The following is an 18,895-nucleotide window of genomic DNA, read 5'->3' on the forward strand; positions in this document are numbered from 1 at the left end:
GTTCTTGACGTGTTCTTCAACAAATGAAATAAATCAGAGGAAAATGCTGAAAGGGAAAAAATTGAGAAGCAAATCATTAGTTTTGACCCAAACTAAAGGGTATAATGGTAAAATCACTTCACTATTTGATTTTATATAATTTGTAATAAATACTAAACTGAAGTTAAACTGAAGTCAAGAGTCAATGTGGGTCAACGTCATTTCCAAGTACCAACACCTAAGTTGGACAAAAGTTAGACCAAACACTAATGTTGGACAAAATATAAGTACCAACCGTAAATTAACCCTTTGAAAATCATTAACCCATGCTTGAGATCAGTATTCAAGTCTTTTTCGTTAACTACTTTGACCATATTTTGTTGTGTAGACGACATGTGAATATATATAAATATCGTAGCAATCTAACTATGGAGGCTTTCTTGAATAATAATTTGGATACACTGTGACTTTATATCTCATGCTCTAGCATATACTGTATGGAAAATAAAAATTCTTAATTAACTTATATGTTTAAAGGTTCAGAACTTTGAGTTTTGTGAATGTTGCTTGGTCATATGATTAAGTTGGACTCTTTCATATTATTCAAACTATTTAGGTGTCGTCTTATTTGGGCCATACAAGTTTAAATACACAATAGTCTAGTATGGTATATTGCTTATTGGATTTATTGTATTCTATTATTTTTAATGTCACTCAAGTTGTTCGAGAAGATTAGTTGGTATGATATATATTATAGATTTACACGTTATACATTCGTTTGAATCTAATGACCGATCTCCCAAGGGAAGTTATCCTTGGTATGACCTTTTTGGCCTACTTAAATGGTGGTAGAGTGTGTAGATTGTGAATTAATGACAATGCTCATTATAAATACATAATGTATGGTTGGATAGCTTAGTATCAGGGCTTTTTCTCTCAGTAAGGCTTAATCATATGGCCTAATGTATTACGTGAGTGCTCGAAATAAATAGATCAGGGATTAGTTCACATGTTCTAAATCTAAAAATTATATACGGAATATACTCTCTTATGTCATTAAAATTCCAAGTGGTTATCCTAAAAATTAGTAGTAGATTCAATGTGTATGTGGTGCGATGCACGAGGCTTATTCGATTAGATCATTTCAAGGTTATGATGCCGAAAAAACTTTGGGTTTGTCCTTTTTGATAATGGTGTACGCGACAGTATGGGATTGGTTCTATTACACCAGTAGTACAAAATCTACGAATATTAAAATGCATTTGGTTGACATTTCACATGAGAATTGAGTTTTCTTATTTGGAAATCTTAATGCGGTCACTAAAAAATTAGGTGTTATTTTAGTACTTGTCTTGTCAAATTTCCGTTGTTATATTTTGTTGTCCATAAATTTTAATTTGCTTGGTTTGAATCTTGGGTTTGTCGTGGCCCTGGGACTTAGCGAGCTTATTTAGAGTTGAAGTCCTATTGATTATCTTCCTAGGCGTTATTAGGGGTCGCGAAGGATTCGATGATTCCAATTTCAGGTGGATATTAGAGATATCTAACGGAGGGTGGACACACTTTTTCCATCCGTTTATTTTCTTCGCCGTGTAGTTGTGAGGCACTAGGGTAGTTATTCATTTTTAATATATTAGTTGACATTTGTTATATGTATCTGACATATTTCCTCAAGAACATTGCTTTAGCAATGCAATCTTATTAAATTCTACAATAAATTATTTTCATTTCTCTTATGCTTACGACTGCTATGTGGAAATTGTTTATATGAATTTAATGACATATTTTTATGTAATCACCGACCGAGGTTATATGAAAACAGGGTTATTACAGTTGGTGTCACAACTGAGTTAGAATAACTTTAGGATCTCAGGGAAGTGGTACTAGAACGTTTTGTTGTGTATATATCTGTAACACCCCAGTTTCTAAAGTTATTAGTTGCTAGGGTGCCCTTTAAAGATCTTTATATTGTATTATTGTTAGCCGATGTGTAGCCCTTAAAAGATAGTTAGATTTATACATAATTAGGTAATGAGAGGATAAATAAACCTAAGTTAAGTTGGTTGAGTTACATTAAATAAAAGCTAGTTCAGGTGGTTTTAAATAAGAAGAAAAAAATTATGTATTTGCGAAAACTGAAGTCTATGGAAGCAGCTAGGAGAGGAGATTCGAGGTGGTGTAGCTCAAGCCAAAGACATGTTGATTCTTGCTCTATTCATTCTTATTGTTAAAGATTGAGTGTCAATTTTATAGTTACAAGAGAACCTAGTTTAACTTGAATCCCTAACTTTAGATTTGGGCTTGATTTTTCAGACATCTGAATTCTAAGTATTGTTTACATCATAAATTTAATATGAACAGTCAGAAAGTAGTGAATTTTGGATGTGTTATTCATAACAAGTTAATAATATACGACCAAAATTTTATGCCGATCAGAAAACACTTGAGACTACGGTGTTATGAAGACCCTGGGTATATTATTTTGGTAAATACTGAACAGGTTTGATATCTTTATTTTAGAAGTAAGTTATATGGAATTAGATGATTTTTGTATATGAGAAACCCATTTAAATGATTATACTAAAGCTGTCAATGGGTCCGGGTCCTCTCGGGTACCATTGGACCAGGAACCGAACCCTACTCATAGAAGTCGGGTCCGACTCTAACAGTTTCGAGTTCAGTTACTAAATTTGTGGACTCAATACCAGACCCGTTAAAATCTCGAGTACTCGTCGGTTCCGAATACCCGGTATTAAGAAAACTATACCAAAAAATCTAAAAACTTAATATTTTTCTCTTTTTGGCTTGAATCTAAATCATTTTTTCAAAAAATTATTATTATTTCTCTACTATGTTAATGTACTAAATATAGATTAAATGTAAGAAAGAAATGAGATATGGAAAAAAATCAAAGCCAAAACTAGCAAAAAAAAACTGTAATTTTGCTAAAAACGTGAATAAAAGAATGAATAACCGGGTACCTAATACTCGTCGGGTCATAAGTTGTTAATGGGTCCAACTTTAGGACCCGGAACCGAACTCAAATCTACCGAGTCCGGTTGTGGTTTCGGGTAATGGGTACAATAAATACCTCTATATTGTACTACTGTAAAAATTTCAGAGTGATTGGATCTTGGGAAGTACCCCAACTAGGCAATGTTCTTCGAATATGACTTATGATTTCAGTCTGGACTGTGCATATGTATTTTGTCATAACTTGAGATCTAACAGTCATTTTTTATTTCAAATTTTATGCAATGTACCTAATACAGTTGTGAATGGATGGTACAATTTTATCATGTTCTAACTAGTATAAGCCATGATTTTGATAGGGTCAACAAACTATGTTTGTATGATTTATTTTCTGAATTTTTTCGGTATACGGTTGCAACTTTGGTTATGATCAGTTTGAATGATTATATGTTGCAGCCTGTATAGCTAAATTGAATGATTATACAACTAATATTGTATGTCTATGCTGGATATGCATCAACTTTATCGAGAAGTCCATCTTCATAGATAGACGATCGTAGTCCTTGATTTGTGAACTCGATCATTGTTAATCATTATAATTTACGATCTTTGGATCAGTTTCCAGTGATGTTTAGTTAGGTTTTCTGATTATCTCCTAAGTCGGTTCTAGAGTAAGGCATCTAGAAGCTAATCGGAAAGGAGAGAAAATTATTTGAAGTCTTATTTCTACTAATGAAATGATTCTGTCTACATTCTTAGCCTTTCTGGTTATTTATACATTGTATGAACATGAATATTACATGTAAAATAACTAAGCACGTGATGGTGGGACCTGAAATCATTTTTACGCCTTGCACATGTTCGGACATAGGACAACTCTTCGTTATAAACATCCAGCTTTTGAGGTCCCCACTCAGCTGACATCATTGAAAGTCTTCTTAGCTTCGCATTTGGACCCAGGTCCTCCGCATATATGTTTGTGTCTCTATTGTGTTTGACATCATGTGGCTTGATCTTTAGACATATGGTTCAGGTCTTCGACATCTGGCCTTGAGTCTTACTTCACATCTCAGCTGTATTATTCTCCAACTGTCAGTTCTTGGGTACATGCCATATTTTGTCATATACATATGCTATGGGGACATGGTTGCAATAGCTATCATGCTTGTGAGCGCCGGTGAACAGGGACACAGTAGCTATCATGCTTGTAACCGCCGGTGAACATGGCCATAATATCTATCATGCTTGTAAGTGTCCGTGGTAGATAAATGTGAATTTTTATGGGTTATGTATTTGTGTGTGTTTATGAAGTATTAGCGACCGAAGGTAAGAAATAATTGTATGGGGTGTTATATCATTCTTGTATAGTCTCATGGCATTCCTTGACATAATTAAAGATGAATATCTTGGATTGGTACTTTTTGACGCTCTTTTACATAATGGTAAATTTGATGGTTTAAGAGCGAACTTGCGATCCAATGATATTACCTTGTGTTGATTTCTCCCCCTTTCAGGTAGCAGAATAAGTAAGTGAGTCAGTTGTAGGCTTTTCTTAAATTTCTGCTGCAGTAATTGGGAAGAAGTAGGATCTCTTCCTTGTTGTGGTTTCTTTTGGATTTGTTTTACTTTCCCTTTTGTCGATAAGGTTGTCATTGTTTATTTTGAGTATTATCTTTTGAGTATTTTCTTGTTATCAAAACATGGTTAAAACTTTAAAACTTTCGCTATTTGAACGTATTAGTCTATATCAATACTCGTCCATATGAAATAAATGGCTTTTATTCTACCTTTTATTTTAAAATATATGTTATTTAGAATAGTATGAGCTATGTGGATTTTACGTTCATGTAGTTAAACCATGAGTCACTGATTATCCGTTTAGAGGAAGAGATATGGATGTATAATGACCAAGGCTATGTAATAATAAACCATTGTCCTTGACCTCCCAAATTTGGCTATAATTCAGATTCACCAATGGTAAAGTTTTTCCATAGACACCTTATTGACACTTATATTGACAACATCTTTAAAGGGGATATTAGGCTCTGTTCGATTGTTATTATTCAATGAAAATGCAGACGACGTTAAGGGTACTGTAAGAGTTACAGATTAGTTGTTGAGAACGTAAAATATTGGTGCTATTATGCTCAATTCGTTGAATAATATTTTATGAAAGTGGTGGGATCTAGCAGCTCTAAATGAGCCCAGATTCAAAAAGTTCTCTAAATCATGCCAATGTGTCTCATGGGTAGTTATATTTGTTGTGCATGTCATTCCTTCCTTTTTGTGTCTGTAGATTTACTAAGTACATAAAATATCAATGTAAGGGAAAAGAGAAAAAAATGAAACATAACTTGACTATTGCACGCTAATCACATCCAGTGAAATTTTAGAGAAATGAAATCTCTATCAGTTTTAGTCTAGGACGGTCGAGGAATCGTCTACAGTTTATAGAAGAAGAGAGGAGGAAGAGAGCAGTATATGATACCCCACCCATACAAATTTTCAATTTAAATAAAAGTGTGTGTCGTGATTCTGCTTATAAGGTCATCCCATATCGAAGTGGTATGGTTAGGTTTGAATTCCACCCCCACCCCATGTCGAAGTGGGAAGTGATAATCCAGACAAATTTTCAATTAAAATGAAAGCGGATATCGTGATTCTGCCTCTTGTAACATCTCATTCTCTATCTATTTGTGTCTCTAGATATACTACGTACATAATCACATCCAGTGAAATTTTAAAGAAATGAGATATCTGCCAGTTTCGGTTTAGGATAAAAATAGGAATCATCTACAGTGTGTAGGAAAAGAGAGGAAGAAGAAAACGGGAAATGATATCCCACCAACACCAATTTTCAATTTAAATGAAAACGTGCGTCGTGATTATATTTTTAACGTCATCCTATATCATCCTATATGGAAGTGGTATGGTTGAGTTTGAATTCCCCGTATTAAAGTGGGAAGTGATCCCCAACCTACACAAATTTTCAATTTAAATGAATACGGGTGTTGTAGTAAACTAGTAATTCAATTGAACACGTCAAGGCTCAAGTTGGAATTTATTTTTATGTTTTTTTCTAAAAGAAATTTTAGGAAAAAAGTAAAAAAGAATAGAAGAAATACAAGGACCACTTACCAAAATGTTGGACAATTCGAGCAGGAATGTACACCCACCCAGGTTTTAAAGGGAGTGCACAAATTTGGTCTGCTTAACACACGCACAGCGTCTATAACATGGCGACCTACATAACACACAATTACAAACATCTGTAACATCTTATACTTGGCTGAGCCGTGTCACACGAGAAGGGTATATACTCTCAGGTCCCTCAGGTGTTTGTCAAATTACGTTAGAGCCAAGTAACTGAACAGTGTATTCCGTGTAAAGCTACAGTAAGTCGGTGCTGTGACACATCAAATCTAACCGACTTTCTCACAGGTTTCCACACCAAAAGAACAAAAATATCTAAAACTCTCCGCTGTAAAGGCGGCAAGTACCCGAAACCCATATAAACCCTTCTTCAATCCCAGAAAATATCTTGTGTTCTTACAAATGAACTCTCTCCCTGCTTAGATCAAAATGAATAAATCTCTCACTTCTACTTCTTCTCCAGTGATGGAATTTGGAACATTTCCATCTCCGCCTTCGATGTTTCTAGGACAAAAAGGAAGTACTCATGGAGAGTGTTCTGGTTTTACTGATTCTTCTTCTTCTTCTTCAACTCCACTGATGGTCGAACCACTTACTGCTATAAAACAATTTTCTTTAGAAGAAAATTCTAATAGAGAGAAATTTTCTGAGAGTAATTTGAAGATTAAGGGGGAAAATACAAGAGTGGGTTCAATACCTCAACCTTTAGAATGTTTACAAGGTAATCCTGTTCCTCCATTTCTCTCGAAAACTTATGATTTAGTTGATGATCCTTCCTTGGATAAGGTGATTTCTTGGGGATTGAATGGTCAGAGTATTGTGGTTTTGGACCCGATGGAATTTTCCAAAGTTGTACTTCCGCGGAACTTTAAGCACAACAATTTCTCCAGTTTTGTTCGGCAGCTAAATACTTATGTGGGTATCGTAGGAAAGCAGCCTCTAATGGCTGCTGTACTCTGTTTGTAATTTCCCCCCCTTAATTTTTTGTTCTTGTAAATTTGTGTAGTTTATTTGTAATTTTGTGTAGTTTTTTCCTAATTTCGTTTCATTGATCGCTTTGTAACCTATTTTTGTCAAGAATCGATGTAGATTACTGCCAAGGTACATGCCTTATTATTAAAATTGGGAAACAACTCAGATTTGTCAATGCTTGTACATGTTTAATTGGACTTTCAGACATTTTTTGATTGATTACTTCCATTAGATTTTGATTGTTAGTATAATAATTATGGTCTGGAAACCTTTGAAGACAGTAGTCACTTCTTTTGGCTGGACAAGGATTGTTACAATGTTTTGTTTGGTTCATGAAATTTATGTTTCTTGTGTTGTTTTAGCTCTAATGCGGTCAAGAGAGTTGTAATTAGTTTCGTATCTTCTGATGTTTGTTGTTGGTATCTCAAGTTTGTGTATTTGTCGATGCAACTCCATGGCATAGATTATGGAAATAGTCATAGAAGGGTCACTCTTTTTATCCTATGCACACCTGGATTCTTTCCTGGAATTTTTCTGTATGACTTGCCACTTGAAAACATTATCTTTCTCCTATCACTGAAGCAGGCGGTGGGAGTCTCGCAGGTAGTAAATGTGTATCTTAAGATATATTAATCCTCATTCCGTGTTTAATTCCATTTTCATCTCTCCCTGTAATCTCATATTGTTGTTTTGTTTAATGGTTGCTTAGTTGCTTACAGATTGGCTTTGTAGGGTAATTAGATCTTGTCCGTGTGAATGATCACGAGGGACGCGACATATCTCGTATCAGATGTTCTTAACATATAAACCTATAATTGTTTTTGTGTATTATGTTTCTCTAGATGTGACCCATTGATTCTAGAGTCTCTGTTGGTTACTGTGCTCAGGGTTTTCGCAAAGTTGAAACTGATCGCTGGGAATTTGCAAATGAAGATTTTTTACGTGGGAGAAGGCACTTGTTGAAAAACATCCACAGGCGCAAGTCTCTCCAAGGACAGCAAATTGGGGGATTCTCACAGTTTACTGGTGAAACAGGGATATCCAGATTGGATGGTGAGGTACAGCAGTTGAGAAATGACAGGAATTTCTTGATGCAGGAGCTCTCAAACCTGCACCGAGAGCATCGAGGGAGAGCTGAACAGGTAGAGGCAATGAAACAGCGGATGACAGTGGCAGAACAGAGACAGAAGCAGATGCTTTCATTCTTGGCGGAAGTTCTACAGAACCCTGTATTCTTGTCCCGTCTTCAGCTAATGAAGAAGCAGAGAGAGATTACTTCTCCAAGGATGAAAAGAAAATTCATCAAGCAACAGTCAGCTGATGGCTGTAAACTAGCTTCATCTGTAGAAGGGAAGATCGTGAACTATGACGCAAAATTGTGCCATGTTGCTTCTTCAGCACTTTCAGATATAGAAGAACCTGTCACAGATAAGCATCTAACTGACAATTTCTTAGACGATATGGTGGGGAAACTAGAGCTTGGTGCAACTCATAAGCAAGTTCAGGTTTGGAACGTTGCCTCAAATGAATTAGTGCAAGAACTTGTGGGTGCTTCAGGTCAGATGGGAATGGAGATATTGGATGTAGGATCTCTGGGATGTCAGGGAGGCAAGGAAGTATTAAACGGTCAACCTGAAGTTGTTGGGGGAACCTTTTGTCTCCTTTGCGGAGGATTTGGCGAAGGAGAAGACATTTCCTGACTTTATGTCGCCAGGAGTTGAAAGCATCGTTAAAGAGGACGACATCTGGAGCAAGGGATCCGAAATCAGTTTTGGTCTGCCTACTTCTACCAGTGATATATGGGGTGATCTTGCCAACTTTGATCCTCAAGATCTTCAAGTCATAGGTGGATTTTCGAATCTGTGGGACCAGGAATTGGAAGCTGCTGGAGGTTCAGGAAGTAATATGTGGGCCGGTGATGAACTGTCTTTCAATGACACTGATAGCAGTCCAGACAACTAATATAATAGCCATTTAGGATAGTATAGTATGGTTCATATTTATTTTCCTGGTTGAAGGTTTTCTGACGTTTGAATGATTGACTAAAATAAACGCTTTATAATTTTCTTTTGCTCATTCTCCTTGAACTCATGCACTTGTTTAATTAGGATTTGCACAATTAATCCAGATATAATCCAACACAGAGGCAGATATTCTGTTTACTTACTTTTCTCTTCCTTCTTCTGTTCAACTGATGGTCTTTCACGTACTATATAATTGCTGGATCAGCTCAATAACATAGAATTTGAAGTACTGAATTTTGCAGGCGTTCTGAGGTATGAGACTTGAGTCAGGATCTGGAATTTGGGTGCAGTCATGGCTTCGCATGTATCCATTTTCTTGGACAATGACTCTTGGTAAGACAATACAACTGATTTCTGAATTTGCTTGCTAGTAACAATGCTATGCATTACTGTTATTTATCTTAATTTTCCTATCAGTCAGTAATAGGACTGGTTACAAGTTCCATATGGGAGTAGGAAATTCTATTACAATTGCATTAAAAGGGAAACTGAAAGCTGGTCAGGAGATCTTTATAGAGGTCTTTGATTTATTTGGAACTATTTTTTGTTTATGTACGCAGGCTCAAACCCCCCCCCCCCCCCCACACACACACACACACACACACACACACACGTAAACTAAATCCTAAAACTGAATTTTTTTGTTTGCCATTTAGGATGGAAACGAGGAGTCAGGAAGCTGATCTACCTTACAGAAGATCTAATCATTGAAATTCTGATACGCCTACCGCTAATTTCTATCGTAAGATTCAGGTGCGTATACAAGTCATGATGTAAGTTACTTGATCTTAATTTTCTTAATACGAAATTTAATTAAGATATTATACATGATTATGTTAGACTACTAGTACCTTATGACTACAAATACAACGTAGAATCAAAATCATGGTTATCTAGTGAGGATGCTGTAAAGATTGTGCACCAATTCAATAAGCTCTGTGGAGCTGGAGGTATTCAAATTGTGGGTAGTTGTAACGGTTTGGTTTGTGCAAACCATGCTGGTCATACATTTGGGAATCCATGTACTGCAGAGTGTAAAGAAATGAGATCACCATTTGGATTTCTGACCAAATATTTTGGGGTCGGTTATGATTCCAAAACTTGTGATTACAAGTTTGTGTCAATTTACTGTCAACCAAATAATGGATGTTTCTCAAACGGAGATACATACTTATGTTTCAGATGCATGGACATATGCTCCTTACATTCCGTGTAAAACTTCGAGAGGAGAGCCTGGGGTGTTTCTCAATGGAGCTTTCCATTGGTAGCAACTTCGGGTTCAAGTAACATGTCTCAACCACGAGTTTTGAATTTCTACGGGTATGGACGGGGATGTTCAAAGAAATACCATAACCTGAACATACGGATGATTCTGATCTATAAGTTTGTTCAATTGTTTAGAGGTTGCCTTTGCTTGCTTTGTAGTGTTTCTAATGTTGGTTTTGAGATATGGGAGATGAAGCATTTTACAGAGTGAGAGAGAGAGTCAGCCTATAGTGTTCAAAACTGACAAGCGCAAGAACTTATGTAAAACAATGGGTCTTCGATCCTGTCATTACATAAGAAGAGACTGAGGAGGAGTTACGAGTATTCCATCCCAGAAAGTCATCACTGGAATCAGCTAACATAGGGTTACCTATGAGATAAAGTAATTTCTAGGCCAAGCTCTATGGTTTGGCATTTCGCTTGGCTATAGCTTAGGAGTGTTAAATAAATGAATCAGCTTCCGCCCAAAACCCAACAAAAGCTGAGTTTCTGTAAAGTAACTTTCTATGTAGAAACTCAGTTTCCGTGAGGCATCGCTTAGCTTAAAAAGGAACACTCTTTGGAGAAGCCAAGCGAAACCGTCAAAATAAAGCCAAGAGATGGCCCATAGTAGTTATATTTTGCTATACTTGAGCTATAGCCAAGCGAAATAGGCTACCATAGTGCTTGGCTTTATAACTCTGTGGAAGTAGAAATTCCAACATGGTCATCATTAGTAAGGACAGGCCGACAGGGCAATGTTCTTCAGGTGAAATATACATCTATTTGTGATATTTTCTTCTATCGATATGTTTAAAGTGGTTTCATTTAGCGCTTTTTTCATGAAATGTTCGCTGCCATTTCCTTAAAGTGGAAATCTTATTCCTTGAGATATTGTACTAGCAGGATCAAATGCATGCTTAATCATGTTTGAAGACGTTGCTTTAAAAGCATCAGGATCAAATCCAACTGCTAACCACTTCCAGGAACAAATCTTTACTTCAAAGAAAACCGGACTGAATTTGAAGATGAATCAGAGACGAAGAACAACGGAAGATGTGGACCATACCCCTCCCTGAGAAACATTCAGGTCCCATGCTAAGATTTAATATATTGAATGTCTACGGTTTACTGAAGACAATTTGAAATCAAAGATTGATTAAAAGAAGATAGAATGTATACAGGACAGAGATGAGAATACATATGTTCTCTTCTGTCTCTTGTATAATTCTCACGTGCTATTGGCACATACACAACACTCATACCTTTCACACAACACACACTCTCTATCTATGCTATTAGATCTCTCAAAGTTGGAGATTATTTATAAATGAAGAACAGTCGAAGATAATCATTCATGTACTCTATACCCATGTGTTAGATGAATTTCTTGAGTTAATAATTTGTTGATAGTTAAACTAATACTACTCCATTTTAAGGTTTATGATGCCTTTGGGTGTAAATGTAGTCCAAGTGAGCCTCTGCAATCATTCTCCTTTTTAAACAATCTTCATCTCCATTCCCACACTCTTCTTCGTCTTCCTCTGCTCCCATCAACTGTATCAAAAAAAATAAAAAAAAATACAGAAGATAATCAATACCAGGAATTGGAGAGAAGAAAAAACACTAGTTAGGCAAACAAAAAAAAAGTTCATGATCGTCTTACATTCATCGAATCCTTTGCCAACACCTCCAGCATGGGAGCATTTTGATGAGATAACCCACTAGTAGTTAAATTCTCGTCTACTGCGGATTTTAGAGGACGGAATGCTGTTGTTGCGTTGAATGAGATTAAGAGAGAAAAGAATAGTAGAGACGAAATAACCTTAAGAGACTTCATGGCTGGGTTCTGCACTTCTGCTAGTTTATTGAGAGAGATTGAGAGAGAGACGATTTCCAGTGAGAGCATAGGTGAGTGTTATAAAAATACATGCAGGTGTAGGCATATATATAGATATCATAGCACTTGCAAATCACATGGTGATGCCTGTCCTCAAACTACAAATATGGCCCGGGGTAGTTAACAAGTACTACTACCTCATGCGATCACTCATTTGTGGTGGTCCAGAAAGAGAAAGTAGTTCAAAAGTTGAAGACAAATGTCAAACATGGAATAAAGAAAGATATGATCATCCACTGGCCTCCTCTCCAAATCAGAACATCGCAAGAAACATTATATAGAACTTTGCAGTGGTCAACTATGAGGTTGCAGTGGTTCTTAGTAATACTGCTCTAATAACAGCTGTTAAACCATTGCATATGTTCTACTTTTACCTTCACTCTCCTGCATATTCACATGCTCAAACAACAAAAACCAAAACAAAACTACTTTTTCCCTTTCGGTTACCAGCTAATATATATGTACGTCCATTCATGTTCTGAATTCTAAATTAGTAAAAAAGCATATCTGAGATATTAATCCAGTACTATACAGGCCGTTCAAGGTCCAGAGGAGCTGAACCATATCTGATTATGCTTCACTTTTGGAAGCTTGAATGACACACGTTACGTGAGGAGTACCTTTAGTTAGCTGCTATGTTTTGTAATTAGCTGAGGATGTCGTTAATGTTGATCCAGTTTGAAATATTCTTTTAAACCCACTTACATTGTCTTTTGTCTTGATAAATGAGAATTAGAGCAGAAAGCAAATATGTCTGCTGATGTGTGACAAATCTTGTTTGTAGATGATATAATATCTCATTAAACAAATCAGATGTTTTTACAACCAAATTTATTATGAAACAAATAGTACCACTTTGTGTTTATCAGTTTATGCTCTTGCGGAATCTAAGCATAAAGGTAAACCTTAGTTAAAAGCTATGTAACACTGATGAAATGGATAACTGCTGCCCCTGGATCAAAGAGCGAGCACACTCAAAACAGAGATACAACTAAATCTAACACCTAAGGTCCTAAACCAATGGATTTGATGGTGGACACATGGAAGAACATATTCTTTAATGATCTTTCCACCTCACTATGTTTTTCCTTTTATGTTTGTGGTTTTGCTTCGAGAGAGAAAAAGGGCTGGTGTTGTGTGATGTCTATCCACAAATAGTCCAGTCTCGAGGGAATCTCTTACTAACTTCAATGCAATATGGGTACCTTTAAAAAGCTGTATGTCCTCTTCTCCACTACTGGCCACCGCTCTCTCACTCTCTCGGATCAGTAAAGGAGAGAGCATACTTATGGGTATGTGTTGGGACATAGAATGTTCTAGAGTTTTATGTATAGTATGTCTTGTATCCTAAGCTAAGTATACGTACACGGCAAGTCTTCTTAGAGTCTGTATATATACCTGTTCTCATTGTACGCCTAAAGGTATTGAATATCATTAATAAAAACAACTCCTCTAAACCTTTTTCTGTTATACTCTTAACCTAAATATACCTAAACTCGACTTGGTATCATCCTTGTTTGATTCTCCATGGCTTCCGCATCTTCTCAAGATTCAACTGTTTCAACTATCCTTAATTCTTCTCAATCAATGATGGTTTCATCACTTTTTTCTCAACCTCATTATATCATTACTGTTAAGCTTGATGACACAAACTATTCTCTTTGGCGTGCAAGTTCTTACCATGTCTTCAAGGTTATGAACTTGATGGTTTTTTCAATGGTGAAAAACCTTGTCCCTCTGCAACCCTTCCGAACACTACAAACCCTAACCCTGATTTTGTCTCCTGGAAGAAACAAAACCGTATCTTGCTTGGCTGGATTTTCTCCTCTTTAACCCCTGCTGTGTTGAGGCATGTTCATCGCCTTACAACTTCTCGTGAAGTTTGGACTTCTCTTGAGTCCTTGTTTTCCTCTAAATATGCTGCTCATGTTCATCATCTCCAATGTGAACTTCGTGCCTTGAAGAAAGGATCACTCTCTATAAGATCTTATATTGATCGTGCTAGAGACATAGTTGATAGTCTCGCTGTTGCCGATACTACTGTTACCACTACAAAACTGCGCCATTGTATTCTTGCAGGCATGGATTCGTCATATGATCCCATTGTTACCTCTCTGACCACATCCATGGAAGCTATGATCATTGAGGACTTTATTACTTATCTTCTCACTTTTTAATTACGTCTAGAACAACAACATAGGTATTTGTCATCTCAACCTGTTGCTAATGTCGCGTCCTTTGCAAGGTTTTCAGCTTCAAACCCTAGTTCTCAACAGCGACAACAAACTAGTGGTGGTGCTAGCGGTGGTACTCGTCAATTACTCCCTTGTCAACTGTGTGATAAATCAGGACATCCTGCTCATCTTTGCTGGAAGCGGTTTGACCAGAACTTGCGACCCCAGCCACCACGTCGTCAACCATCTTCACCTTCTTTGTCTTCCTCAGCACCTCGCGCATACATAGCTCAGGCATCAGCACCGAAATCACTTTATGTGGCTCCTTGGGTTCCAGAAAGTGGTGCAACAGACCATATCACCAATGACTTATCTCGCCTGTATATGTCCTCAGAGTACAATGGTCCTGATCAAGTGAAACTGGGTAATGGCACTTCTATTCCAATATCTCATGTTGGTTCTTCGATATTAGGCACTCCAGATCGTAAGTTACATCTTAACAATCTGATTTATACTCCTCAAATTTCACACAACTTGTTGTCAGTATCTCGCCTTACAACTAATAATAATGTATTATTTGAGTTTCACCCTGATTTCTGTCTTGTGAAGGATCGATGTACGGGGAAGGTTCTACTACACGACTATAGGAAAGGAAGTCTCTGTGAACTTGATGCATCTTCAATTTCTCCAACGACGTGTGTTGGTGAACGTACCAGTCTCCATAATTGGCATTCTAGATTAGGTCATCCCATGATGGTACTGTGCGTCATGTTCTTTCTAAGTTTTCTCTTCCAGTTTCTAGTAATACTATCACTTTTTTTGCTCTTCTTGTCATGAACATAGAAGTCACAAGTTGCCTTTTTCTTCTAGTACAACTCATTATTTGAATACTTTAGATTTGATTGTTTCTGATGTCTGGGGTCCTTCTCATGTTTTGTCTAATGAGGGGTATCGCTACTACATTATTTTTATTGATGCGCATAGTCGCTTTACTTATGTTTCCTATGTCTCACAAGTTAGAAGTTTATTCCATATTTCTTATGTTCGAAAAACATGTTGAGAATATTTTTAACCGAAAATTTAAAATCTTTCAATCTGATAATGCTGCTGAGTATCGTAAACTTACTCCTTATCTTCAACAACATGGTATCTTTCATCGGTTTCCATGTCCTCATACGTCTGAACAGAATGGACTAGTTGAAAGACGTCATCGTCATATTCGTGAAACTGGTCTTACTTTGTTATCCATGGCTTCTGTTCCTTTGTCTTACTGGTATGATGCATTTTTTACAACATGTTACTTAATGAATCGTGTTCCATCTTCTGCTCTTGACAAAACGTCTCCCTATGAGGCTCTGTTTGGAACATCACCTGATTACAATGCATTCCGTGTCTTTGGATGCTTGTGTTATCCTCATCTTCGTCCATATCGATCTCATAAGATGGAACCATTATCTTCTCTTTGTGTTTTCATAGGATATAGTCCTGCGCATAAAGGATACAAATGCCTTCATATTCCCACTGGTCGTATTTATGTTAGTCGTCATGTTGTGTTCAATGAGACTGTCTTTCCTTTTTCTATGTCGTCGACATCCTCTCCGTGATCTAATGATCAGGTATTATCTCCTTCACTGAATATACTTCCCATTTCTAATGTGACGTATCCACCTGGTAATATTGTACCGCACCAATTATCTTCGAATAATATCCATGAGTCTTCGCCAACTATTATATCTCAAGTATCACCAGAACATGCTTCGGATTCAATACAACCTGTTGCTACTTCATCAACTTCTCCAGAGAATACAGCTACGGTTTCCAGTGTTTCCTTACCTACGGCTTCTACTCCAACTGATTCAGGTACACCGGATGCAACGACTCCATCTGTTTCTTCTGGTCATCCAATGATTACTCGAGCCAAATATGGAATTTATAAACCCAATTCTAAGTATGCACTGGTAGATGATGAATATAATGCGTTGATCCAAAACGGTACGTGGATTTTAGTACCTTATCATTCTTCCATGAATATTATTGGGTGCAAGTGGGTTTTTCGTATTAAACGTAAAGCATATGACACTATTGAAAGTCGCAAGGCTCGATTAGTAGCTAAAGGATACAATCAACAAGAAGGTGTTGATTATGGAGAGACTTTTAATCCGGTTGTTAAACCTTGTACTATTCGTTTTATACTTACCTTGGCACTTTCTCATAATTGGTCGATTAATCAATTTGATGTTCAGAATGCTTTCCTCCATGGTAATCTTGAAGAGGAAGTTTATATGAAACAACCCCCAGGGTAAACTGATCCTAACTTTCTTACTCATGTCTGCAAACTTCAACGTTCTCTCTACGGTTTGAAACAGGATCCACGTGCATGGTACCACAGACTCAGTACATTCTTATTACATAATGGTTTTACTACTTCCAAATGTGACTCGTCTTTATTTACTCGACGTGATGACACTGGTATTGTCTTGTTACTGGTATATGTTGACGATATTATTTTTACTGGTTCCAGTATCACAGGCATTGATGCAATACGTACTTCTTTGCGAATTGAGTTTGCCATTAAGGATCTTGGTCCACTCTCCTATTTTCTGGGTATTGAATCCACACGTACTTCTTCAGGGTTATTTCTTACACAAAGAAGATATGTTCATGATCTTCTTGTTCGAGCAAAAATGGATGGTGTAAAACCAATTCAAACTCTACTCAGTACAACTGGAGATATGTCATCTGATCGTAGTACTTTAATCACTGATGCTACAGAATATCGCAGTATTGTTGGTGCTTTACAATATCTAATATTTACTCGTCATGATTTAGCCTATGCTGTTAACAAGGTTTTTCAATTCATGCATAATCCAACTGAATATCATTGGGGGTTGGTTAAACGTATATTACGTTATTTGAAACAGACCTCTACGTTAGGGATACTTCTTAAACCAGCAAAAGATATACAATTATCATTTACTGCCTATACAGGTTCTGACTGGGCGGGTTTTTTAGATGACCGTCGCTCTACAAGTGGTTATTGCATTTTCTTGGGTGGTAATCTTATTTACTGGAGTGCTCGTAAACAAAAGATTGTATCTCGTTCAAGTACTGAAGCTGAATATCGAGGTCTTGCTATTGCTACTGCTGAGATTATGTGGATTCAATCTATTCTTTCATAATTACAAGTATCTACTAAAACTCCTCATGTCTTATGGTGTGATAATCTTGGAGCAATTTATCTTACTGTTAATCCTATTTTTTCATGCTCGAATAAAACATATAGAAATAGATTATCATTTTGTTCGTGATCAAATTGCTTCTAAACAGTTGGATATTCGATTTATCTCTTCTAAGGATCAAGTAGCAGATATCTTCACTAAACCTTTGTCTAAAGATCGGTTTAGTCTTCTGCAATTCAAGCTGACGGTTCAAGATGATCCGTTGCGCTTGAGGGAGGGTGTTGGGACATAGAATGTTCTAGAGTTTTATGTATAGTATGTATTGTTTCCTAAGCTAAGTATACGTACACGACAAGTATTCTTAGAATCTGTATATATACCTGTTCTCATTGTACGCCTAAAGGTATTGAATATCATTAATAAAAACAACTCTTCTAAACCTTATCTTGTTATACTCTTAATCTAAATATACCTAAACTCGATGTTGCTTATCACAACTTAGTATAGTGGATTAAGTGAAGAACACTGATAGTCAAGACAATTTATTATCTTCTTCCTTTAGGTCCATATCACATTTTGAAATTAGTCAAACCTTCCCAGAATTATTTGTTTTGTTATATCATGTTATGTGGTGGTCACCACAAAAAAAGTTCTTCATCTGCTCTTCGTTCCAATAATGCTACGTCTACCGGGGCTGAAATCCCGTGAGATTTCTCGGTAGACACAAATTTCAATCGGGCCCATATGCCCACCCCCTGCTAACTCTAGCGGGTCCCAGGAGCTCTCTCATACGGGATTCAGCCCTGGTAGAATCCGGCGTCAACGTGGCATCATTGTCTTCGTTCTGTCATGTTTTGTTTACAGCAAAACACTCCACCCTAAAATTCTGAATACAACACATTACAATAAGACGCGTCACATCATGTCAGCTATTTTATGTTATATGCCAGATTAATATGGCACATCCGCACAACATAGCATGCGACACAATATACATGTGGCATAACACAACATAATAATTAAATAAAATACATCATAACATGCATATAACACTGAACAACACGGTACAACATATCACATTTGATGTATTTTCATAAAAAAACTATTTATTTTTAGCTAATTTTTGGTATTTTATTTTCATTATATTAATTTATTTTATAATAATGCATATTTTTCTGGCACAGCACAAAACTCCCTCTAGCATGGAAAGATGTGGCTTGCCTGAAAATCTGGCACATAAATAACATGACATGCAATGTCCTAAGCATGTGTGACTTCACGGGCTAGATTATGCTG

At 36.7% G+C, this 18,895-nt stretch overlaps 1 protein-coding gene and 1 pseudogene across 1 annotated transcript; one reads left to right on the forward strand and one right to left on the reverse strand.

Annotated features, from left to right (window-relative positions):
- Window positions 1–6,417: 6,417 nt before the first annotated feature.
- LOC113298787 lies at window positions 6,418–11,374 on the forward strand (annotated as a pseudogene).
- A 68-nt stretch (window positions 11,375–11,442) lies between these two features.
- LOC113298788 (phytosulfokines 5-like) lies at window positions 11,443–12,338 on the reverse strand. The gene is made up of 2 exons (XM_026547620.1): window positions 12,013–12,338; window positions 11,443–11,903 (listed from the first exon to the last, which is right to left on the reverse strand). The coding sequence occupies exons 1-2, from the start codon at window positions 12,253–12,255 to the stop codon at window positions 11,781–11,783; spliced, it is 366 nt and encodes a 121-aa protein (XP_026403405.1). The 5' UTR covers window positions 12,256–12,338; the 3' UTR covers window positions 11,443–11,780.
- Window positions 12,339–18,895: the final 6,557 nt, after the last annotated feature.

Source organism: Papaver somniferum, chromosome 7, assembly GCF_003573695.1.
Source record: "Papaver somniferum cultivar HN1 chromosome 7, ASM357369v1, whole genome shotgun sequence".
Lineage (NCBI taxonomy): Eukaryota > Viridiplantae > Streptophyta > Magnoliopsida > Ranunculales > Papaveraceae > Papaver > Papaver somniferum.